The sequence below is a fragment of the Sinohyriopsis cumingii genome, chromosome 17, assembly GCF_028554795.1.
Source record: "Sinohyriopsis cumingii isolate HCF-2022 chromosome 17, ASM2855479v2, whole genome shotgun sequence".
In the NCBI taxonomy this organism is placed as follows: Eukaryota; Metazoa; Mollusca; class Bivalvia; order Unionida; family Unionidae; genus Sinohyriopsis; species Sinohyriopsis cumingii.
In genome coordinates, this window is record NC_142977.1 from 36,307,220 (window position 1) to 36,333,314 (window position 26,095).

Genomic DNA, 26,095 nt, shown 5'->3' on the forward strand with positions numbered 1-26,095 from the left:
TCTCATGGATTTTGTATGGAATACTTCAGGAATCCGCATGGAAGAGATATGGCCTGAAAAACTTATGGAATGAGACAATTTATTCCATATCAATTCCATAAGTACTTCACAGCAAGTGAAAATTCCATATGGAATAAAGTTGAAAAATTAATCCATAAGCACTTTTCCATATGGAAAGCAGGCTCATGTATTATAGCATTATGGAAAATACTCTCTGAAGAAATAGTAACCTAAACTATCTGATTAAAATAGAAATATTGGTGGGAGTTAAAGTTCATGTATATGTCAGTGTAGCTGATGTGGAAGGATGAATATGTACTCATATAAATTTGAAGAAAACACATGAATGTCAGTTTTCTTTATTTCCACAGATGTTTAAAAACAGGCAAAGACATGACCCAAAAAGTAGAGAAAATGTAAACATGATCAGAATATTAATATCTGGAAGTACAAGCATGGATGAATCTTTGGACTTAGAAAATTTGGTGCAAGGTGGATTTTGGGCTTGATCTGATGTTTACTCCGACAAATAATTTTCTGGCTTCCTATAAAATATGCTCTACAAAAATCATACCCTAGTAAAAATGTGACTGAAATTTCAGCAAAATCACAGTTAACTTTTTTTGACATTCACTCAAATGTGCTTTTTCACTAAAATTATGGTATTTTAGAAGATTTTACCAAAATTTCTGAAAATATCTGAAGTTTTGTGATTGAAATTTCACTGACACTGCCAACATTTCTGAAAATATCAGTGGGAATTTGTGATTGAAATTTCACTGAGAGTTTGTCAAAAATTCTGAAAATATAGTGATATTTTGTGATTGTAATACAACTGATATTTCAATAAAAAAATATCAATACAAATTTATTTTTTGCTTCTTGCACAATCTGAACGATTTTCAGAAGCATTTACATTTTCTGCTTCTGATAGCTGTAATTTTATTGTTTATTTTGGGCACAATAAGTGGGGCCCCGAGTGGCCGAGTGGTCTAAAGCGCTGTCCGTCACAGATCACTGCCATCTCACCTCTGTCTGCGTGGGTTCGAGTCTCGGGCTCGGCAAATGTGGATATGTGAGAAAGCTTGCTGGTAGCTTCTCGTGGATCGGTGGTTCTTTCCGGGGTTTTCCCGGTTCTTCCTCCACCATTAATACTGGCCGCCATGTATAGCCTATCTTGTGCTGAAAAATGGCGTTAAACCCTATAACAACAACAACATGGGCACAATAACGTCTTTTCACATCTATCCTTGTTATATTTCTTTCTCAAACGTTTTGCTGTTGTTTTTGTATTTTTGTTTAACTTCAACTGGATTTAACTGCCCTCAAACAAGTTTTCTTGTTTTCCATTTTAAAACATAATTTCGCTTATCTCCTGACCGGAATCTGATTTTCCTTGATATGGACCCTTTTTTAAATATCGTCTCTGAAACTTTTTTAATAATGCTCTATCCGGTCCCATTCCGCAATGAGCTTTCTAATAAGTATTTGTTCCATTTATTATTTAAAAGATGATTACTGTACAGAGCTTTCTGATTGGTCAAAATTTTGTACTTGCCCAATGAATTGCTGTGTAATGGAAACTGATGGGAACGAGCAAGCTTGCTAAACATGGCGATTCAAATTTTCAAGTGGGATATGAGATTGAATAACCATTTGAAAAATGTGCGGCAATGAGAATAGCTTGAATGCAAAGTCGATGGGAACATAATTGGTTAGTCTGTATGAAAATTGAACGTCAGGACTAGCATTTTGCTTTTTGTGCCATAAAAAGCTTTACAGTAGCAGCTAATGTGCTAAATATGACAAGGAATTGAACCAGCATGATTTCGAAGTTATATAACTCAAAAACTAATTAACTTCCAAAATAAATTTAAGAAGGGACAACATATAGATCACTGGTGGAAATTGTTGCCAAATACCCATTCTATCAAAGATAGTCATATGTTTGTGGAATTTTCTTGGCCCACAAGTAGAATCATCTTTCAATATTGTGAGGCATTATTGTGTACATTATCAAAATATTCTAGTTGTGTTAGAATTCAGTGTGAAAAAAAGAGTGATTATATCATGATAAACGTTTGTCCTGGCTGCTTATAGAACAAGGACTAATTCAAGAGACTTCAACAGCATCAAAGTTTGTACGTTAATCAAAAATCAAGTCTGCAGTACAAGTGACATATGGCAGGGCTCATAGCATTTCTTCGTTTTATAAACACAGTCTCCAATGGATGCTTTTCTGTAATTTTGCATTATTTTCACAGTTGAATTTGTAAATGCAGATTAATATTTCATATTTTATATATGTTTATGTGTTCACAGATGCCTGTGCATATGTTCCAGGCTTGATACTTTAATTTTTAAAATCACTTAATTATTTAGTTTCAAGCCAGATTCTTCACATCACGTTGTATATACTGTATATATTGTACTTAACAGATAGAAGGCCTCAAGGTAGATTAGTTCTGTAACTAACTGAGTTACCTTCTCTAAACGAAGTCTATTATTTTTATCATTATCATCATCATAAATTATTATTATTATTATTATTATTAACACCCATATCTCCTGCCTTGGATGTCATATAATTACAACATCTGTATATTTTTTTCATGTACACTTAATATCACCTTGGTTAAGAAAGTCCTGTTTAATTCATATCCATTATTAATTTGAAACCTTCTGAAATGTCTGAAAAACTACTGAAACTTCAGTAAAATACTATATAATGATCAAAATTTTAATGAAATCTCACAAAAGCTTTAGTCAAATTTTTTTGGAAACCTCACAAATATTTCAGTGAAATGAAAAAGACTTAAGTGATGTCATCATGGATTAGGTTTGTATGCAGGAAAGAAAATGAGGACAAGAAAAACCTAAATGATGTTTGATATTGTCTGTCAAAATAAAATTTATGATCCATTTTATAAATTATTGTGAATATTTATCATTGATTCCCAATAATGTCTAAGAATCATATGGCACCTTAATAGAAATCTGAAGCCGATTTTCGTGGTTTAGGCAGAAAGTGCTTAAAAAAACCTTCTGAAATCTGCCTTAAGTACGCCTGAAAATTTTTGTATGGGATGGACTATTACCAAATTCCATATGAACTATTTACAAATTCTATATGGACCATTTACATATTCCATATGGCATATTTCCCAATTCCATATGGACTTTTTGCAAATTCCATATGGACTATTGCCGAATTCCATATTGATTATTCACAAATTCCATATCGATTATTGCCAAATTCCATATGGAATTATAATTTTATTCCATATGGACAACCTACAGATCTCATGGACTAATTTGCATATTCCATGGGATTTTCCATATGGAGTATGTAAGGATTCCATAACAATTCCATATGGATACACTGAAATCCATAAGAGTGCTTCAGCTATAGAATAAAAATGTCCATATGGATATTTCTGTAAAAGTATGTATGGATTCCATATCCAATCCATACAGAAAATTTTGTACGGGTATAAATAACAGGTGGTTGCTCACAGCAATGTCACTCAAGACAGAGGTTTTACTGTGTTTTTAACTCAGACTGTCATTATTGAATCTAATTATTTCATTTTGTAATGTCACCATTTATCCTTCAAAATAAAATGAATTTAAAAAATGGAATGTGCAAAATAAATGAACAAATAGTTGTAAGAGCAATTTGTGAGAACAATTACAATAATCAATAAATGATTGTTCAAGAAAACAGACAAAATATGAGAATTACAAAATGTATGAATGCACAAAGAATGAGACAAAAAGAAAGACATTAGCATCACACGAGTAAAGGATCATAGGATTGAATAGAAAACTGACACACTGTGACATGCTAAATACAGTTGCTAGGTGTAAATTATGAGGATGATTGATGTTACTTTTGGAAAAGGGTTTAATTTTTCATTACATCAAGCAATAACAAAATTAGCTTTTCTCAATGTAACTCAATAAACTTTAAAAATGCAGAGACCATGAAGCTTGCCTAACTTGAGGACTTGAAAATTAAAACAAGTCTTCATTTTTTTAAATCTGAAATATGTAATAATTTTATCAGTCTTTCTTGTAAAAATTGCACACTGCAATTTAAAATAGTGAAAAGGTTTAAAAAGCTATATATACTGTATATAGAAATTAGCTTAGAGCAACCCTCAGTTTGTTGCATCCTGCATCATGCCCTACTTTTATAACTAATTTCCTGATATGCCCTTTAACCATATAGTACCATCAAAAGTCTATTCAGTAACACCTGTCTTGAGAGACTGCCCCTCTGCCAACAAAAAGTGGTCTTTCATAACAGGTTGTACAAAATAAGCAGTTTCCAAGGTGGAAATTCAGCACTGTTTAAGACGGTAAAAAAAATCACCATACATATACTGTATTCTTCATTTTCAATTCTTGTTAAAATATTGCATGCATTCATCTGAATATAATTTGATATAGAAGTAAATATTCATATCTATCATAAAAAATAAATCACTTTTTTCAGTTACATTCCTTCTTTTCCTCTGATCAATTGTTAAACAGTAGCAGTTCTGATCAGGCTTTGAAGATATATATATATATATATATATATATATATATATATAGTGAAACTATCATGGAGTACACTAATAATTCAAATGGACTTATCATTCATAATTCTAATCAACTTATAGTAAAGTTATGAAGTTACTGTATTTCATTCCTCATATTTTTTTGTGTGATAAGGACTGTGTTTCTATGTGGAGCAACTGTATTTACCAATGTGAAAGAATAAAATTTTTGGTCAGAATATATATTGTTCAGCTAATTCTTCATTAAATGCATATATTATAAATAAAATTTTAAAAAAAACATCTTTTACACAGACTGACACTGATGCTTTCATATCTGCACTCTCTCTCTCTCATCACATAAGTGCTCAGAATGAGATTGATTTTTTTCACATTTGCAAAAGCCTCAGTAAACTGGAAACTTCTCAAAACTGGAGGGGGAAAAAAAAAGGGTTCCAGAAGTGTTCGGTTTTGAGAAGTTTCACTGTATATATATATATGTTCTGGCTGTAATCACTGTAGCATCAACATAAAAAGCAACAAATAAAACAATCCCCCTCCCCTTTCAAAGCAACAAGAAAGACAATTCTTACCCCACCAAAGCAACAAAGATCACAAACCTCAAACAATGACAATTGAATCCAGAAAACAATTCTCACTGTTATTAAAGACAAAGACTTAATTCACTCTAGACATTAAGGACTAACTCCAAAGAAAAAAGAAGTATGCGGCTACTTCATTGACATAATACTACAATGGCAGTCAGTGACATGTGCTTCTGTCTGGTTTATAGTCAATAACAGACTACATGTATGACCTGATAAATTTACAGGCAGGGAGCTTAATTGTTTTTCTTTGTTTCTGTTTAGAACAGTATTTACACTTTAAGCTGTTGTTGTTACAAATGATTATCGTATATACTCGCGTATAAGCCCGTTAACATATAAGCTGACCCCCAAACTGAACAGGTATAAACGCTAAAAACTGCATGACCTGTGTATAACCTCACTTATAACTCCAAGGCATCTCAAGATGCACAAGTTAAGTTCTAAATGCATTTATTTAGGCAAACTTGTATTTAAAAAAAGTAATTTATTTAATTTTCTGTTTTCTTATAAAGTTTCGGAAATAATGCTTCGAAATTATTATGCTAATATCGTAAAAGCTGAGTTGTAGTTTGCTTTGATGTAAGCGACCTTACACCATACCTGTCAACTTTCACGCCGGGAGGGAAAAAAACAACCGACTTTTGGGGTCACCCATGCCTACCTCCTGATTTCATAATATCTTCTAATTTTTGTAGAGAACTCCTGATTATTGCATTGTCTTCGATTTTCATATCTTCTAAACAAGAAAAGTCCAACATGTTCTGTTGTATCACCTGTGAATTATTGTTGCGACGAAATAATTATTTTAGTATAAAACATTCACTTCTTCACTAAACAGAATGTTAAGTTTAAACATTATTCATGCAAATGAATGATTATTTTTACCTCTACAATAATACAAAAATAAAAAATAAACCAGAACAAAAAGATAAACCACAACAATAAAATCGTCCACAATTAATTTCAATTTCAAGAATGATCACTACGAATGCTCTAACTCCATTAGCGAAAGCTCCATTCTGACGAATGAAACTTACATGAGTGAACACCTGGCATTTTCATACTGGATATACCAATGTTAAACTGGTATAGTTACCGGTCAAAGTCACTCTTATCACAAGCCAGTTTCAGAGTTTTAATGATTAAGTGGCCTGTACTGCTGTCATAAAATGAAAGACAAATTTGCTAACTATCAACATAGGAGACACAGAGACATCAAGCTTTCCATTGTGTGGAAAGTTATGTTTGTTCTGTTAAATCACAAAACTAAAATTGATTGATGTTGATCTTAGTAGATCTCTATGAGAATTTTAGCCTTTATTATTATCACTCTTCGTGAACATGTAAATTAGGATGGTTATGTGCCTTGTACAAATAAACATGCGTACCTTTTTAAGAATATTACCTCAATGTGTAGGATCACTTATATCATTGAAAATGAGTAACTAGTGGGTGCGTGATTCAACGTAAATGAAGCAGCTATTAAGAACTAGCTGAAATGTTATCTTGAAGAATGCCATTTGGTCGAAACAATGAATAAAGCAAAATCTGCATCTATGTTTGGGAATAAGTAATGATTTAAGTGATGCTATGCACACTTTTCACTGTGTAAGTACTGTACATTATAGTTCAGCATGGTCTCCCTGGTAAACCCAACTGGCCCACGAATAATGAATCTATATTTACCTTTATTTAACTTCGTGTTGGAAAAATCAGAAAATATGCACAGTCAACAAAAAGACATAAAAACTGTTAAGTTTACACATTAGCCCATGGATAAGCCGACCCCCCTTCTTCCAGGCTTTTATTTTTTTCCTAAATTATTCGGCTTATACGCGAGTATATATGGTAAGTAAAGCCAGTGGTGTTTGTTTCTGTTCTCACAATACCATCATTCATAGCAGTGTTATTCTGGAACAACCTGTATGTACTTTATTCTGGTTTACAATCAATGACATAACACACATGAACTGTAGAATTTCAGAAACTGGAATCCAGCCTACTATTTTTTGTTTATGATTTTGTTTAGAACTGTCTATAATAATTAGGCTGTCATGGTTACAAAGGATTAATAAAGTTCAGCAGTGTTTTATCTTTGTTTCTGTAATGCGGTCTTTCAAAGCAGTGTCAAAATCATCATTCACTGCAGTGTGGAAATGCATATTTTGCCAAGAAGTGGTCACTGGTCATGTTCAGTAGATGGTCATTCATGAGAATGCATTTATATGATAAAATTAATCAATGCATTATTACCATTGTGATCATAGATATTAGGCAATATTTTTAACTTTTCAACCACATACACAAACAATATAGAGAAAGCTAACCTTTCGTCCTCATGCTAATGACTTCACGAGCGGACTGATTTAACCTCTGCTGATTGTTAATATCACTCGATGGAATGGTGAGCAATGTTAACAGATTGTCCCAGATATGCAGTAGGTTGTAATGGCTCCAGTTCCTGTTCAGCATTGGTCTGTGTGCACGGATGTAGATCAATTCCTTAACCCCCAGCTCAAACCAGGCTTGTTTGCAATGTAAGAATTTTACTGAGTTCCAAGTTACAGTATGGCCAGGGCAAACACTGTGGACATGCTGTGATACTTCAGATGAGCTTGAACTTGGTCTTTTATGCTCATTAAATTTTGCTTTCAATGTCTTTTCTGTTTCCCCAATATAGTTGCGATGGCACTGATTTCACCCTGTTCTGTTAACATTGCTCATCATTCAGAATCTCGGACAATCTGTTAACATCGCTCACCATTCCATTAAGCAATGTTAAGTCAGTAAAGATTAAATCAGTTTGCTGATGAAATCCTTAGCATGAGGATGAAAGCTTCAGGTTAGCTTTCTTGATATTGTTTGTGTATGTTGTTGAAAAGTTATAAACATTGTCAAATATGAATAACATTATTACAGTTAAGATTTTACCATAGACTGTGGTTGTCACTCATAGCAGAGTTGCACAAAACATGTTTCCTGTATAATGAAGGCTGTTCCATCAGTTTTTCTTTACTCAAAGTTCCCAGATAAATATCACTACTGCATCTTGTCAACCTCATCCACACTTACAGATTCCACTTTCTCCATTTCTGGTGACTTACTACTTTCGACTTCCTCAATCTCTGATGACTTACTACTTTCCACTTCCTCCATCTCTGGTGACCTATTACTTCTCAATGCACTGCCTGCAGCAATTCCCAGCAATACCAGTGCTGATGTTGCAACAGCTGCCCATGTTATAGCCTTATCAACCTGCAATAACAAAAAATAAAAATAGATTAAAGGTGGTAACCTTGGTCAATATGTACATGCAATTATTAAAATCCCAATTTTATTATGATAATTAATTATTAGATTTCTGCATCCATCCATTAAAAAAAAATTCTCAAGATTAGGTACTGCTTATCCCTAGCTAGATATACCAGTATCTTAACAATAATTGTTAACTTCTGTGTGCATGTGGATGGGTGAGGGGAATAATTTTAATGAATACTTACCTATCATTACTGCCTTGATTTCAGGGTGGTGTGATCTGCTTCTCACCTTCATTGGGTTCAGGGCCTTGAGATGGTGCTGCTCTTGGGGAAGGGGCCACTCATCTGGTGTTATTTTTAGGCCAGACCATGTCATATCAATCATTGGGGTTTTTAACACTTTATATTTATATTTATTATTTTCTTCTAACAAAGAAAAAGATCTCATATTCTCCTGGTGCTGAGAAGTCTTCTTCCTCTGAAACACATTAGGCTAGAGAAGTATCCCATAACCTCTTGAGACTGACTCTTCTTCTTCTGGGCTTCAAAGAGCCCCGAAATTGAACCCATACCCTCCTTGGATCGGGAGTATTTTTCTTCTGAGATAATAGGGACTTGGGTTCAAGGAGATGAGGAGGAAGAAGGACCATTTCTTTCTCTTCTTATATCCGTGCCAACTCATGGCAAGGTCCCAGATCTCATCTGAGCAAAAGCAACAGGCTAGACATCAGTCTGTGCATGTACAATCAGTGCATGACACTGATGATGTGGGGCAGCAATATTCATACTTTAACATTAGGAGAAAGTTCTGAATAACTGGCTAGATAAAAATGGTACCAAAATTTACCTCCAATTTATCAAGAAAGCCTATACAATTAATAAGTGTACGCTGAACTGAGGATATTAGTACTATAAAAATATGTAAACAAGTTATCTAAATACCAAAAACCATCTTTAAAAAGACCACAAAAAATGGTTAATCTTCCCAAGAGGAATTTCAACAGTGATCAATAATGACATCGAAAGAAAATAACATGACTACTGCACTTGCACCTATAAAGAGGGAAACAAACTGTGACTGTGTTCTTTCTAGTTCTAGATATTCTAACATTCCATATAATTGGAGGTTGGATTTTTAAAACAACACAAGTCTAAGTACATACTTGTTTTGGATGCTGTTTTTACTGTTCAATGAACAAAGAGGTAAAAGTGTCAAAGGAATGAGCTGCTGCACATGCAATCAAAAGATGAAATGAATTCACAGAGGAAGTAAACGTTCACTCTTTCTTAGAACAAAATTTCAACACGACATAGTTTAGGTCTTTCTAGTTGGAATCTTGCTAGTTGTGATGAAGCATGTATGTATGTATCCCTATGTTGCATCCACATATAAAGCTTCAAGGAGTTAGGTCCCATGGTATCAAACATATGAACAGATGTATACAATATTGATAACTATTGGAAACTAATTAGTAATCGGATTTTAAATGCGTGTTATGCTGGTGACAAAGCTGAAGATCTGTCTGTAAAGTCTGACAACTGTATACATAGGTTTCCAAACTACGGACAGACAGATAAAAAAAAAACGAAAACAATAATCATGAAAAAGAACACATTTTTTAATATTCTTGACAAATTGTCATAGTGACCTAATTTTGACCAAATGTGCATTCATATATCAAACAACAACACATGACAAATGCAGCATGAAAGCTCATCTCCTGAATCTATCGAAACCCTATAATTTGATACTCCAGGGTCTTTACTACTGACATTTCATCAATCCCTCACATCCAAACCTGACATAAGAGTGTCATGATATAAACATAATTTGTAAATCCCAAACCCCATGACATAGTTGTATTTTCAAAAACATTATTTTCCGTAATCTTAAACAAACAAACATAAGAAATAATTTACCACCTCAATATATGCTCAAAGCATGTAGCACTATCTGTATAAATGGTAAACAGTCCTGCTTAGAACTTATGTAAAACTACGCTTGGGACTGTTTATACAGCCAATGATTGTAGAAGCAATTAAATGGCAAGGTGGTCAGGTATAAACAATCACCATTTCTCATATTATTTTACTGGCTGACAATAGCTAGGGTAATACATTATGTCCTTTGAAGACTGCTGCCAGAAAACCCATTAGGCTAATTAACCTACTGGTAGGTACAATTCATAAAGTGGAACAAGCCAACTAGTTTTAAGTTGGGTAAATCGAATGGATGTGTTTTGAAACATAAAAGATGCCACACATCACTGTCTCCAAAGGAAAATCTTTAAGCCATCTTTATTATATATTATTGGCCAGTTCATGAATATCAACAATATTTTTTCTAAGTTGTATCTTACTCCATATATAAAATGAACAAATTATTACTCTGGTAGTCAGAATAATAATCAAGTGTGATTCATTTTGGAAGGTATATATTACTGCTGTATTACCTGTACAACCCCCATAAAGCAACAAAAAAAAAAATATATATATCCCCACACCCTAATGAAAAGGCCTGCCCTGAATGTAAATTATATCTCATTTTTTTCTATTGAGATAAGCACATCTTGTGGTCAAACTGTATTGGAAACAGTTCGGTCAATGTCAACATTATGGTCAGCAAGAATGACTCAGTTCTGATTAGGATTCACTCAGAGTATCCAGCAGGGAAGTTTGAACTACAGTACCATCCAGTCTCTAAGGAGTTCAAAAGATGAAAGCAAATGATATCTGCACTACTTTCACGACCACTACTGAACAGCAGCAAAGGCAGCATTTAATTAAGACTGATTTCTGCCATCCAATGGTTTTTATAAACATAAACGGTGCATTATTTGATTTAATATGTAAGTGTTATTGCAATTATGCAAGTGTTTGCACATAATTGTATTTGCATGGTCATGATGCTTTACGTTGCTGTCTACCAACTATTTTTCTTTTTAAGTGGATTAAATGATTTAAGGAAAACATCTATGTTTTTTTCTTTTATTCATATTTTAATTTCTAATCATTTCTAAAGACTTAAATTTGAGTACCTGATCAAATACAAGTTTACCACTGGGACTGACAATAATGCATGTCAATCAAAAATCGTTAGTCTAGGTATTCTCAAGGTTGTAATTCTGCTTGCTGCCACTTAATTATTATATTTTAAAAACAGCATAGTGGACTACAGTAATGCTGTTGGGTCAAATTTTACAGCAGTCTTCTAAAAGAAAAAAACTACATTTTTATAATTTGCAAGAACCAGTAAAGCAATAACAAACCAGAACTAAAAATAAAAAATGTTCTGGTACATTTAATATAAGTACACCAATATATTCTTATATAGTACATATATTTACTCCTTCAAATGTTTTATTTGAAACTGCAAACTACCTAGCTGCAAAACTAAATTTTGGGAAAAAATGCTGATCAAGCAAAATGAATTTCAGGATACCATGGTCTAAACGACCAGGTTTGTAATTAATAAAAAAACTTTCAATTTCTTAATAACAACAAAAATTTCTTGTAATTGACTAAAACCTAAATGTTCCCAACAAATTCAAAGATATTCGAGAGAAGACGATATTTGCAACTGCTGAATACTGAAACTATCTCAGATATTCTTGAGGGACAAGTTTAAATTAGCTGTTGTGACAGCTATACTGGATGTAAGATCAGCACCATTTTCATTTAGGACAAACTAGACACCATTAGAAGAATTTTGCTCAAAATCCCCATGCCAATATGACCATCCATTCAGAAGAATTAGTGACAAGATTTGTAATTTGTGGTGGCAGTCAAACTGGATGTCTGCATAGCACTATTTTCATTTGGGACCAACTAGACATCAGACATCTGGTATGACCATCAATTCTGGATGAATCACAAAAACAAGACCTTCAAAATAAACACCATGGTGGCCATATTGGCCGTCAGACCTGCATCAATTTAATTCGGGACCAAATAGACACCAAAAGAAATCCTCTGGTGAAAACCCCACACTGATATGCCTTTCCATTTAGGAGAAGTAGTCACGAAGATTTTCAAGATGGCTGCCATGGTGGCTCTATTTGACAGCCAGCTAGATATCATACATTTCCCTCGAAGGGATTGATGCTCTACTGGGTCAAAAATAAATTCAGGAATTCACAGAAAGACCATTTCTTCCTTCTAACTGTCAAGTGTAATGAAACCACCTCTCTTATTCTTCAGCCACAACAAGATTTTCAAATTGGCTGCTGTGGTGCACATATTGGATGTCAGCTTGGCACCATTTGCATTTACGACAAAGTAGACATCATTAGAAGTCTTTGGGTGAAAACCCCATGTCATAATGATCATCCATTCTGGGGGCATAATGACATCGAGAGAGTCATCACAGCATATTGGCTGTATAACTGGCACAGTTATCATTTAGAGCTAACTTGTTATCATAAGAAGGTCCATTGGATAAGAACCCCATGTTGATATTGCCATCAGTTTGGAGCAGAGATAATAATATTTTCAAGGTACAACTTTCTATTCAGGAGGAGTAGCAATAACAGGATTTTCATGATAGCTGCTTTGGTGTCCATATTGGAAATCAGATCAATACCATTTTGATTTAAAACCAACTGGACATCACTAAAAGTCTTCTGGTTAAAACCCCATGGCTTTCTGTTCAGGAGTGGCAATAAGATTTTCAACATTTCTGGTGAAAACCCCTGTGTCAACATGGCTTTCTGTTCAAGAGCGGAAATAAGATATTCAAGATTTCTAGTGAAAACCCCCTTGTCAACATGGCTTTCTGTTCAGGAGTGGCAATAAGGTTTTCAAGATTTCTGGTGAAAACCCCCTTGTCAACATGGCTTTCTATTTTAGAGTGGAAATAAGATTTTCAAGATTTCTAGTGAAAACCCTGTGTCAACACGGCTTTCTGTTCAGGAGTGGCAATAAGATTTTCAAGATTTCTGGTGAAAACCCCTATGTCAACATGGCTTTCTGTTCAGGCATGGCAATACGATTTTCAAGATGAATGCTCATTAAGTAGAGATGTGATAAGATTTTTAAGATGGCTGCCATACTGGATGCCAGATCAGCACTATTTTTATTTAAGACCAGCTACACATCACACTGGCAACATTTTTTTTAGGACCAAATAGACACTGTAAGAAGTATGAGTGAAAACCCCAGGTTGATATGTTCATCCACTCAGAAGGAGTAGCAGTACCAAATTTTCAAGATGGCAATTGTGGTAGCTACAACGACTGTCATAGCAGGAATAACAACACAAAGTGATAATGTGTGCAGTTTGACTACCACATTATAATGTCATTGTCATTATCCATCTGCATACAGAGTGCAGTGGCATCTTCTATAAATATACAGTTCCCACACTAACAGGTTTAAAAGATCTCTGATGAATAGGGAATTAAAAGAAGCCATATATGGTTACATGTAAACATCACCAGACTTCATATGCATGTTTGAAATATTGAATGAATACTGACCCCAAAGAAAGGGGATCTATCACCTCTCAAAGATGAACTTTTTTAATCTGAGAAAACTTTAATCCACAGGCAAATAGATAAAAATATCAAACTGGCACAAAATGTGACCTAATTTTTGCTGCGATAACATGACAACTTTATCTGTGATCCAGCAAACTAATTGCTTTGACCATCAACCCTAATGATAAGACCTGCTTCACTTTCAATTCTGACATATTGCAACCTTTTGCAACCACTGACAATGTGACTAGAGTATGGTGATGTACAAATGAGATAAGAAACATCTATACATTCAGACAATATCTTCCTCATGGAGCAAAGGTTTAGTTTGCAAAGACTATGCAGTCACAGAAGATTCGTTACAGTGTATATTTAAGGCTGGAATTAAGGAAGCAATATTTGGTTAAGAAACACAGAGCCAGTGACCACTGAAATCAAGTAACTATTATACACAGCATTTTTATAATGTATTTGCCAGGGGTAAATTAGAATGTCCATTGTCGCCAGGTGACTGCAGTGTACAGGTGACTATTACAGGTTTCAGAGTATTTGTAAAAATACAGCATTAAGTTTTTATAGTCTAAGATATTTTTGAAAAGCTTAAATTAGAATTAGATACAGAAAACTGTTAAATTAATGGATGGCTGTAAACACTTATCAACCCAATTAAGGTCTGGTTTAACTATACAAGCCACAGCAAAGCATTTTCCTTGTAAATTCCTTACCTGATCACTCTTCTCTGTTCCATAACGACACCAACTAGCAAAGTGCTCACAGTTACACCATAAAGCATTGTATCCTATTTCTCCAAGCTTAGACAGTGCTCTGTCTACAATTTGTTCTTTCTTCAGTGGCCTATATAAAGAAATCAGGCTTAAGAAGAGACCAAAAGATACCCCTTCAGGTTTAAACAATTATGTCAACTAAAAATATTTAAAAAACACATAGCAACTAAATTATAAGAACAAGTAATGCTAATTAAGGTAGAATGTTTAAATAATGATATCAACTGAAAATAAAAAAGCAGTTCACAACCCAAGAGCAACTAAATTATGAAAGACAATTAGTGATGAGTAAGGCAATATCTAAATTAATTGCATTTTCTTAATAAGAAGTTTATGGTACCTGACATATAGTAAACAGTAGATAGAGTATAGCTCATGCAATATTTAATTAACTCCATGTATCACTGTAGAAGAGTTAATCCTCCCATCCTAGATCTGCGATGATGCTCCCATAATGGAGGGGTAAATACCTACAAATCACCACTGCAATCAACAGCCATGTCTTCTGCTTCTACATCATGGAAGGGACATAACTGACCGACCTTTTAATAGCCAATACATGAAGACCACTCACGGAAAGGCATCAGAGTGATATATAATCAGATGCCATTTGAAAAATCAATAATTTCTTTATATACATGTACTACAATAATTTCAACATCATGATCTGTGGAAAATTTATCACACTCAGTTCGATGAATTTTATAGTTTTACTTTATTCTAAGAAATCTTAACAAATTTATGAACCAACTGGACGAGAGGCACATTTTTTGGCTTTTCCTGAATATTATAAATTTATTCTATTGTTACAAAGTAATCCTCTGAGATGCAGACAGTTAAGTTTTCCAAATGTCAACCACTGTTACCTAAACAAAAGAAAAGAGGGGCCCCTGAGAGGCCAAGTGGTCTAAAGCGCTCACCGTTACGGATCACTGCCATCTCACCTGTCTGCATGAGTTCGAGTCTCAGGCTCGGCTAACGTGGGTACGTGAGAAAGCCTGCCAGTAGCTTCTCGTGGGTCGGTGGTTCTTTCCGGGGTTTTCCAGGGTTCTTCCTCCACCAATTATACTGCCACCATGTATAGCCTATCTTGTGCTGAAAAATGGTGTTAAACCACACAACAACAACAACAAAAGAAAAGAACACACTGAATTACACAGAAGACACTAAATTACACTGAAATGTGAACCATGTACTTAGTCCTTAAGTAGTATTGGCAGCATACACAGTCAATAACAGCACATGTTCACCTAAGGTTGAATATGTGCAACTTTGAGCCAGCAAGATGAGTACAGTAAGAGACTGACCTTTTTAATTTTTTTGGGTGGTGGTACATGGACTGAGATTTTCTTTCTGAATAGGACTTTTTCTTTCCTTCTTCATAACAGGATAATAAAAAATGAACAAATTTAAAATAAAATGATGTATTAAGTCTTTTCTCATGCAAGACATTTGTTTTCACACATTTCAAGATGAATCGTACTCCCTCCCCCCCTTAGAAAACTGAATGGTCTGTTCCTAAAAGAGATTTTACTTTAGTGGCTGTTCTACAGATCCGAAATCAAAGCTGCAGTTACTGTCAATACTATTATAAAATATTAACAAAATTTAAAGTAAGAATGAATACATACAATTCAGCTTGGGAAGCCGAAGGTATCACTGATACTTCACAAAGCTATCTGACTTAGAGCATCATACAAGTATTAAACAGCCCCAATTATAACCTAGCAATTAACAGTGGAAATTTGTTAATTGTCTGCAATTAAAAATTTTAAGATTTTATTTTCCAGTAAAGATGAAACAACTCACACCATCAATTTTACTAGTCTTATAGTTTGTTTGGTTGCATTTTCTTGTGACCGCTCTGGTGGCCTTGTGGTTAGAGCGTCCGCCTCAGAAGCGGTATGTAGTGGGTTCGAACCCCGGCTGAGTCATACCAAAGACTTATAAAAATGGTACTAAAAGCTACCTCGCTTGGTGCTCAGCATTAAGAGGTCAGTGTTAGGACTGGTCGGCCTGGTATCAGGATAATGTGACTGGGTGGGACATCATGCTATGTGTCTGCGGCATGATGCCCCAGTGTTAGACATCACTATAAATTGCCACACTGCAGACATCGTAGCAATATAACTGACAAAACTGTTAAAGCTACTTTAAAAATCCTAATCAGACACACACATTTTCTTGTTTTGGCATCAATTGTCACATTCAAGAATACCAGATCACACTGTCCAAAATCAAAATCTCTCTCTCCCTATCTCTGTTGTCCACACATACATTTATTTTTTTTATTCATAGGAAAGATGTCTAACTACATACTATTAAGCTAGTCTGTGATTCTCTGTCAGGACAAAAATTTGAATTTGTTCATGTTGTTTACGCAAAGAAATATGTGAAATGCCTTGTACAGGGACACACCATAGCAGCTCAGGTTTTGAGGGGAAGGGCTGCATATGAAACTTCTACAGATATACAGCTTAGTTTACATAACTTACGGGATGGGAATGGAGGCATCCTAAAAATAGGAGTACGAATTTAGGTCTTCAGAATCTGTCGGCATGCTGCCTCTACCTCTCTTTCTAAAAACAATGATTCGATACATTGTATTTTTATTTAGCTATTGTAAAAATACTGATGTTAAATTTGATTTGGAAGAAAGCGAACAAAAACAACCATTTCCACTACTTTATAAGGACAATGATGTAAATTATTTGCCGAACCCTGGGTGGCTGAGTGGTCTAAGGCACTTTTCTTTACAGATCACTCACACCTCACCCCTGTAACTGAGTTTGAATCTCAGCCTGGCCAATATGGGTATGTGAGCTTTCCATTGGTTGGTGGTTCTACCTAAGGTACTTCCTGTCTTCATCCTTCACTAAATATACTGGCTGCCATGTACAGCCTATCATGTGCTGAAAATTGGTCTCAAACCCACAAAAAAACCCATAGATAAATCAGTGTCTCACCAAGCTTTCTCACTCTCTCTCCTTCTCTATATAAAACTCTTTAACACATGCTTGCTGAGGGCATGAAAAGTAAGACACCCACTTTATCAACACACATTCATTCCGCAGATGTAATCAGATGCAACTCTGCAAGAACGTAGGGTGTTCAGGGGAAATGTCCAAGGGATAACTCCATCAGTGTGGAGACAGTTGAGGAACATTTTCTTAATCTTCTCACTGCTCACTCCATCCACACAGCAATTCAAAGGGAACTGAAAAAGCATGTGAGCTTTACTGTACTATATGCTCATGTAAAATCTACTATAGGCTTAGCATGTTGATGTTGTACCCACTATAAGTTTATGGTAGGCATGGCATGTAGCATACAGTACAGTAGGTACTTGTAACATGTTTATGTTGTACTCACTACAAGCTTATGGTAGACATGGCATGTAGCATACAGTACAGTATGTACTTGCAACATGTTTATGTTGTACTCACTACAAGGTTATGGTAGACATGGCATGTAGCATACAGTACAGTAGGTACTTGTAACTTGTTGATGTTGTACACACTACAAGCTTATGGTAGACATGGCATGTAGCATACAGTACAGTAGGTACTTGTAACTTGTTGATGTTGTACGCACTACAAGCTTATGGTAGACATGGCATGTAGCATTCAGTACAGTAGGTACTTGTACCTTGTTGATGTTGTACCCACTATAAGCTTATGGCAGATCCAGCATGTAGCATACAGTAGCAGATCCAAGGCAGTACAGTTAGGTGCTTGTATCATGTTATGTTGTACCCACTACAAGCTTATGGTACACATGGGATGTAGCATACAGTACAGTAGGTACTTGTAACTTGTTGATGTAACAGTGTACTCACTACAAGCTTATGGTAGAAATGGCATGTAGCATACAGTACAGTAGGTACTTGTAACTTGTTGATGTTGTACCCACTACAAGCTTATGGTAGACATGGCATGTAGCATACAGTACAGTACAGTAGGTACTTGTACCTTGTTGATGTTGTACTCACTATAAGCTTATGGCAGATCCAGCATGTAGCATACAGTACAGTATGTACTTGCAACATGTTTATGTTGTACCCACTACAAGCTTATGGTAGACATGGCATGTAGCATACAGTACAGTAGGTACTTGTAACATGTTTATGTTGTACCCACTACAAGCTTATGGCAGATCCGGCATGTAGCATACAGATCAGTAGATACATGTAGCATGTTAATGTTATATCCACTATAAGCTTATGGTTCTCACTAAAAGGTTAATAGGATGTTCTGGTAAAAATGCAAGCAAGATTCCATCTGGGCATGGGAAAGCCAGTGACAGGTCTCTATATCTCAAAATATTTAATAAGCTCTGCAAGATGTGCATTTGAACTGATAGACTTACCTTCATAACATTTAGATGTGTTGTAAATTGTAGCTCAATAGCCACAGATACTGAACATTTTTTTGTTCTCAAACATGGTAAAAAGGAAAACAGCTATAGAATTTACAGCAGAACAGCTATGATCAACGTGTTTCCTACTGCACCAATTACAGAAGATACTCCTGGGTGTATAAGTTCACCTAGTTTCACTGATGCAACTAGAAACCTGCCCAGAAAACTTGTTCTGGCAGAGAGATCGCTTGACATGAGCCAGGTGTAAAGGTGAAGGACCTGCTGTGAAAGAGGGATCCCTGGTGTTGTGACAGATGATCCCTCCTGTAAGGTATAGGTACAGTAAGGTAAGGTCACTGAAATAAGATTGCTCAGGCCACAGTAGGGTGGTGAGAATTATCTGAACAGTGGACATTCTAACTCTTTGCAGAACTTGAGGTAGTAGTTTGGAATGGTGTAAATGCATATGCGAATAGTCGATCCCACTTAAAACTGAAGGTGTTTACTGCCCTTGTTCCTGAGAGAAGTGCATAGAAGGAAACCCTGTTGTTGGGCCTCATTGCAAACAGAGGGTCTCAGCTTCAAATGAAACAGCCCTTAAAAGGTCTTTACAATGGTTAAGCAAGACTTTTGAAGAATCCAGAGTAACATCATGGTGGATATGCAGAAATTCCACTAACAATGCCATTGCAAGAGAAAGCACATCACTAGATGTCTTGGCCACTGCTTCCAGCATGTGTTGTAAGGTGGTTGGATTCAGCGATGGTCGTCTCAGCATACTAAATGATGTAGCTGAGAAGATATCTGCATGTGATGCTATGGTGACAAGTAATCTGGCTTTCTGTTCCATGGTTTCAATTGTTTTGATCAGAAGGTGTGCCCAAGCTCCTGTTAAAATCCCCACCTTGTATGAACCAGCATTCAATTTGGGAGGTTTATAGGCCACTTTTGGGAATGTACAAGGTAACTGGAAGTGGAGACTGGATGTTTAAATACTAAAGAAGGGACTGCATAGACTCAACGTTGTTAAAATACCAGACCTCATCATCCAGTTAAGAGGAACGTGTGAGCTTGGTAGGTGGAGTCAATGGTGAAGTTTCTACCTCAAACTTACTGGAGTTAATGAGGATAGATAGGACATCATCATTGACTAGCATTACTCTGAACTATGGACAGGTTTGGCTTCACAGAGGGCATCAGAATACTACCAGTATATGCCATGATGTCCTGTAAATCAGAATGCCCCAGCCTTACGACTTGATCTGACCTGGTGAGAAGGTGTTGGCGGGTCATGAGCTACATCATTACCTCTACTGTGAGGGCAAGATCCAGGAGCACATAGGGCCATACAAGACTAAAGACCATGTGACAGAGGGCACCATGTCCCATAAGGATCAGTAGGGATAATATGAAAGGGGTGGGGGGGATACTGAGAATGACTAAGCATGAATCTTTTCTCTTAAGCAAAATCAACAAAGTTGTTTCTTCTCTCATTAGGCATTTAAATACAGTTTTCAGACAAATGTGATATTATGATCAAGATTTATCTACTTGAATTAACTGAAAACCAAATTAGATTTCTCAGATGATTTTACATTTTCTAGGTCTTTTTTACTACAATTCCCAGAACAAGTTTTAAATCCAGAAATGGTAAAAGCACAACCCAAAGGTCATTGCCATGCTGAAGGTCATTTGGTACAATGATTGCTTATGTCCTAACCTGTTTATTTCTTTATTCAAGAAAATTACAATATATCATTATCAGCCTCCATTGCCATGGACCTTCCAAACTGGAATTGACTTCCCTGTGCTCCTTCAGAATAATTTTTGGAGACCAGAGACTATTATTTTTCCTCTCTGTGCTTTGGAAATAAATGCAGTTGTGTTTTTCTAAAGTTTTCACCTTCTTTCATGCTATTTGTTATCCATGATGATCAGCCATGTGTTCTCAAAAGGTGCCCAAACTAATCGAAGTCAGTAGGACATTTGTGTCAATTGGTGCCCAAGCTAATCGAAATCAGTAGGACATTTGTGTCAATTGGTGCCCGTGCTAATCAAAGTCAGTAGGACATTTGTGTCAGCTGATGAAAATTGTCTCATGCTGCTTTAGCAATAAGTACATTCAATTCAATCTTGGGATGCACCCAATTAAATCAGTCTAAAATCAACCATCAGTCTAAAAATCAACCAACAGTCTAAAATCAACTATCAGTCTAAAATCAATCATCAGTGTAAAATCATCCATCAGTGTAAAATCAATCATAGCAGCATTTACTAGTTTTCTTTTATGCATCCTATTTGCACCACTAGGCAAACTAATTTGCCAAAAATAGCCAAGAGTCCACTGAAGAGAATGAAATTCTACCTGAAACTTCAAGGAAGCACTGGTGTTCAAGGAAGCACTGGTGTTCAAGGAAGCACTGGTGTTTCTTCTGTATTGTTATTCTTTTGTTAACTGCTGAGTATCAAAATGTTCCCTGATATTCTCTGTGGAACTTTGCCATAAAACACCAAACCATACCAAATTCAACATACCAAATTTGGTAACAGAAATATGTTTCTGAATGTCCGATTTAACATGTTCACAGACATTTAAGTGCAGTACAAAATTATGTGATGATCAATGACCCTGAACTTGCTAAGTCTGGTTAACAATTTAACACCTTTTAGGAACACGTTATTTATGTGGCATTATTCAAGGTGTTCCTGAGATATATCCATGGAGTGAGTAGTTAAAAAGTCCATTTATACTTGTTTAAGTGCTCACAAGAGAATACAAACAAAAACATTTTCTGACTATTGACTGGTTCATTGGAATGCAGCTAAATACAGAGTTTGGTCAAAACTGGCAAATGAGCTCTTATGTTGATCATTAGACTGCACATTTTTCCTTCAAAACCAATGATATCTTGCCAGAAATATTTTAGTGAAAATCATGAAACAAAACTGTAGTAGTGAAAATAAGATTTATGGTGAAAACTTCATGCCAGTAACACGTTCTGTTAGGGAAAAAGGGAGCAACAATAAGATTTGAAAGATGGCTGCCATGGTGGGCATATTGAGTCTGGTGCACCATTTTTATTTATTTTTATCTGATGCATTATAAGAAGTGTTTTGATAAAAACCCAATGTAAATATGACCATCCATCCAGAAGACATAGTGATAACAAGATTTTAGATATCAGAATGGCATCTGCCAAAGCAGCCATAAAGGACATCCAACATTTTTGGTGAGTTATAGACATATAACAAGTCTTTCAGTGGAAACCCAATGTTGATACAATCATCCATTTAGAAGTAACAAAATTTTCTGACCCCAAAAAGTTGGGATGAATCTGTGTGTGTAAAGCTTAATGGCAATCCTCCAAATAGGTTAGGAATAGTAGCATGAACAGATGAATGGCAGACAAAAGCAATGGATAACAGGACATCCCACAGACTCTTCTGGTATATAACCAGTAGAGCTAACAAACCATGAATGTGTGGCACAAGCAGCAATCTGGAAATTTATTCATGAAAACGAACCAATGACATGACATGATCAAGTAACAAAATATCTCGCTGTGTATAAAAAAAATTAAGATGCTGATTAACTGAGAAAAATGATTCAAAAGCTACTTTCAGTTAAATGTACAAGATATTTATTAGTTTAGATATGCTTAATTGACCTACATTTTAGTTCATAGATATGTTCAGCAAACAGACTGAAGCCTGTGTATCATTGTGCTGTGCAAGATTTCTGGGCTGTTTGGTTTTATACCCTCCTCCCATCAATGAGAAAATCAATTTGTCTCATACATCCAAGGTATTTTCTGCTTGACAAAAAGCTGATGTTGCTCTGACAGCTTATTTATACTGACCAGTATTATACAAGACATGTTCACTTAACCCCAATAAATGACAAGAATCCAGACAAATATAAACATACATGTGATTCTAATGGCAGAAGACACAAATATTGGTTTCAACTCCATCTACAGCATATGCCATTTTATAGTTGAAATCTAACACTTCAGACTATGAAAGGATTTTTTTATGTTAAAGAAAAAATTGGTATTTTTACGTATTCTGTCGACACATCACTAAAACCAGCCACAGCCAATCTAATGTGGACTGTAATTGCTCTATCAGTGCAATACCTGTTGTAATGATCCATGTTGAGCATTAGATTAAGAATTGTTATAAAACTGCTATGTGTATTTTCATGTATATCTCTACTGCATGATTGATTTTGTTCATGATTATAGAGTTTACAGTTCATGTTGTAATCAACATACTACACAGCTAAAATAAATTCTATAACTGAAGATTATATTTGAAAGATTTCTGGACATTGGTTTTCCCCTTGGGAATTCCTGGTCTACCTTATGTTTGCCATGTTCTTTAGTAGTAGACCTGATTTTGTTGACAACTTGGAATGTTCTAAAAATGAAATATTAACCTCATCCTGGTTCTCTTACTGTGGCTTAGGTTTTCATATTAATGCTGCTTACATCTGAATTACTATTCCTAACTTAACATCTGAAGTGGAATAATTCATTTAGTTTTGTTAAGTTTTAATTTGAGAGGATTTAAATTACTCACTGGAATTAGAAAGTGTTGATTAATGCTTTCAGACTAAATCACTATTTTGGGATTATTGTGAATTCATTTAGAAACATTCTGGATTATATCACTGCGATACATCAAGACTGTTTTCACATCAATACTATTCCAGACTATTAGCACATCAGCACATTTAAGAGTGGAATTCATTTGGTATACCATTGGAATTCATTTGAAATACTCTATACTTCTGGGCTTGTTATAGAACTTTTAGTACTATCTGTAATTTAATTCACAACATTGTAAGTTCTCTTGAGATTTTCAAATTGAATTCATGGGAAAAATTATTTGCTCTTTTCTGTAACTCAGTTTAAGTCCATAGAGGTATAACAGTACACAACAACTTGTAAACTAATTATGTTTAAGTTACTGTAACAGTTGTTATAATTTGAAGTGTTCAAGGCCAGAGGCTGAACATTTTTATTGATGTGTTAATAAGGACAAAATAATGGCTTGGATGTACCATATTTTTTATGATTACACAAACTAATCGTGTTCTATGTCCGTCTGCACAGCATGGCGTCCATGAAAAAGCTGACAGATGATATATATCTCTTGCATATAACCACATGACATATAGAGTGGTGTGCAATAAAAGAGTGGAGTACAAAAGGTCATTCTGACTTTTTTTCCACTCTGTGAGAGGATGTATTCACTTTAACAGATGGTTACCATAGCTTTTAGCAGGAAAATATGTTAGCTACGCAACAGCTGGAGGATAAGTAATTGCTGCTATTAAATCATGAATTACTTGACAAGACATTTAACTGATATTTATATCTTAAAGTATTGACACCTGTAGGCATTAATGATATTTCATTGTATCTTGTTATTTACAATGTACTGAGAACTTTTTATTAAGAAAATGAAACAAAATATATTACTTAAATTTCAAGTCATGAATATCATGATTTTGAATCAAATTTCTAGGCATTCAATCCTGATTTGGACAACAAGACATTTACCAAAACTATGATTGCTAATTTATTCATCCTCAGCAAATAGGTCTATTTCGGGAGTATTTTACCCATACATTATATGCAGGTTCAAAAGTTATTTGGGCACACTAAAATGAGTGAGTGGTGTATCTGGTAGAAGAAATGATATTGCCAGATATTATACAGATAGCATCACATAGATCTGGACCTGAAAACTACTGACAGCATGTTAGGTGCGAAACTTGATCATCACAAAATAGATATCATCACTGGACACCAGGCAGTAAACTTGTTAAGAAAGCTAAAAATGTTTGACTTTATGGTTGTTGTTGTTGTAGGGTTTAATGCCATTTTTCAGCACGCGATAGGCTACACATGGTGGCCAGTATTAATGGTGGAGGAAAAACCCAGGAAAACCCTGGAAAGAACCACCAACCCACGAGAAGCTACTGGCAAGCTTTCTCACATACCCATATTAGCCGAATCCGAGACTCGAATCTACGCAGATAGACGTGAGATGGCAGTGATCCGTAATGGAGAGTGCTTTGGACCACTCGGCCACTCAGGGCCCCCTTGACTTTATGGGTTTCATTTTACTGTAAATATAACACACGGAAAAAAAATTTATCACCATTTTCAAAGTAGAGCCTGTTTTGATTTGCTCAGATGATATTTTTGAAAATAAAGGAGGGCAAATTTTGGTCCAGATAATTTTTTCTGTCACAAGGAGATATAGATTTATGTGTAGCAGAATTACACCTTGAGAGATTTTACTTCATATTGATTTAAAGTTACTTACTGCATTTTTCTGTCCTTGCTTGTATTGACTTTCACTTTGCTGTCAAGAACTACATCCCAGAAATCATCCACCTTGACAAAAGCCTTACTGAATTTATGTCCACAGATAGTGAACAAGTGACCAGAATCAAAATTTGCATTAATACCATCGTTGTCATCCGCAGTTAGATGGACAACTTGTCCATCTCCTGAAATAGAGGAAAATTACTTCACCTTTACAATGAAATACACCTTGAAATCATGGCAAACATTTTCAGTTACTTGACTTTGTACAAAGGTCTGTAAAACAGACACATTCCCCCCATTAATAAAAGCATCTGATATTGCCAGGTGTGGTTAGGTTTTGTAGGGTTTAACATATTTTTTCACATGATAGACCATATACAGTGGTCAGCATATTTGGTGAAGGACGAACCCAGGAGGAACCACCAGCCCATATGAATCTTAGATCTTAGTAACTGGTAACCTTTCTACCCATGTTGGTTGAGCCAAGACTCAAACTCATAGGGACAGAGGTGAGGTATGGGAGTCATCTGTAAAGGCGAGTGCCTTAGATCACTCAGTCATATTGGACCCCAGCAATGCCAGGTAAACATAATACACATGTGATTGCCAAGATTTTGTGTGAGTGGTCTAAATATCTAACATTTTCATTTTGATCTAAAAGTAAATATCTTTATATAAAAAAAATCATTTGAACATTTGAATGTACTGCAGTTGA

General features: G+C 35.3%; 1 protein-coding gene across 1 annotated transcript in view; it reads right to left on the reverse strand.

Moving 5' to 3' along the window:
• Positions 1-343: 343 nt before the first annotated feature.
• Positions 344-26,095, reverse strand: part of LOC149778426 (phospholipase A and acyltransferase 3-like) — a 34,453-nt gene continuing 8,701 nt past the window's right edge. Inside the window, exons 3-5 of the mRNA XM_089939251.1 lie at positions 25,376-25,562; positions 14,615-14,744; positions 344-8,410 (exon numbers count right to left, since the gene is read on the reverse strand). Of these exons, the coding sequence (XP_089795377.1) occupies positions 8,195-8,410; positions 14,615-14,744; positions 25,376-25,562 (533 nt within the window). The 3' untranslated portion in view covers positions 344-8,194. The remainder of the gene's footprint in view (positions 8,411-14,614; positions 14,745-25,375; positions 25,563-26,095) is intronic.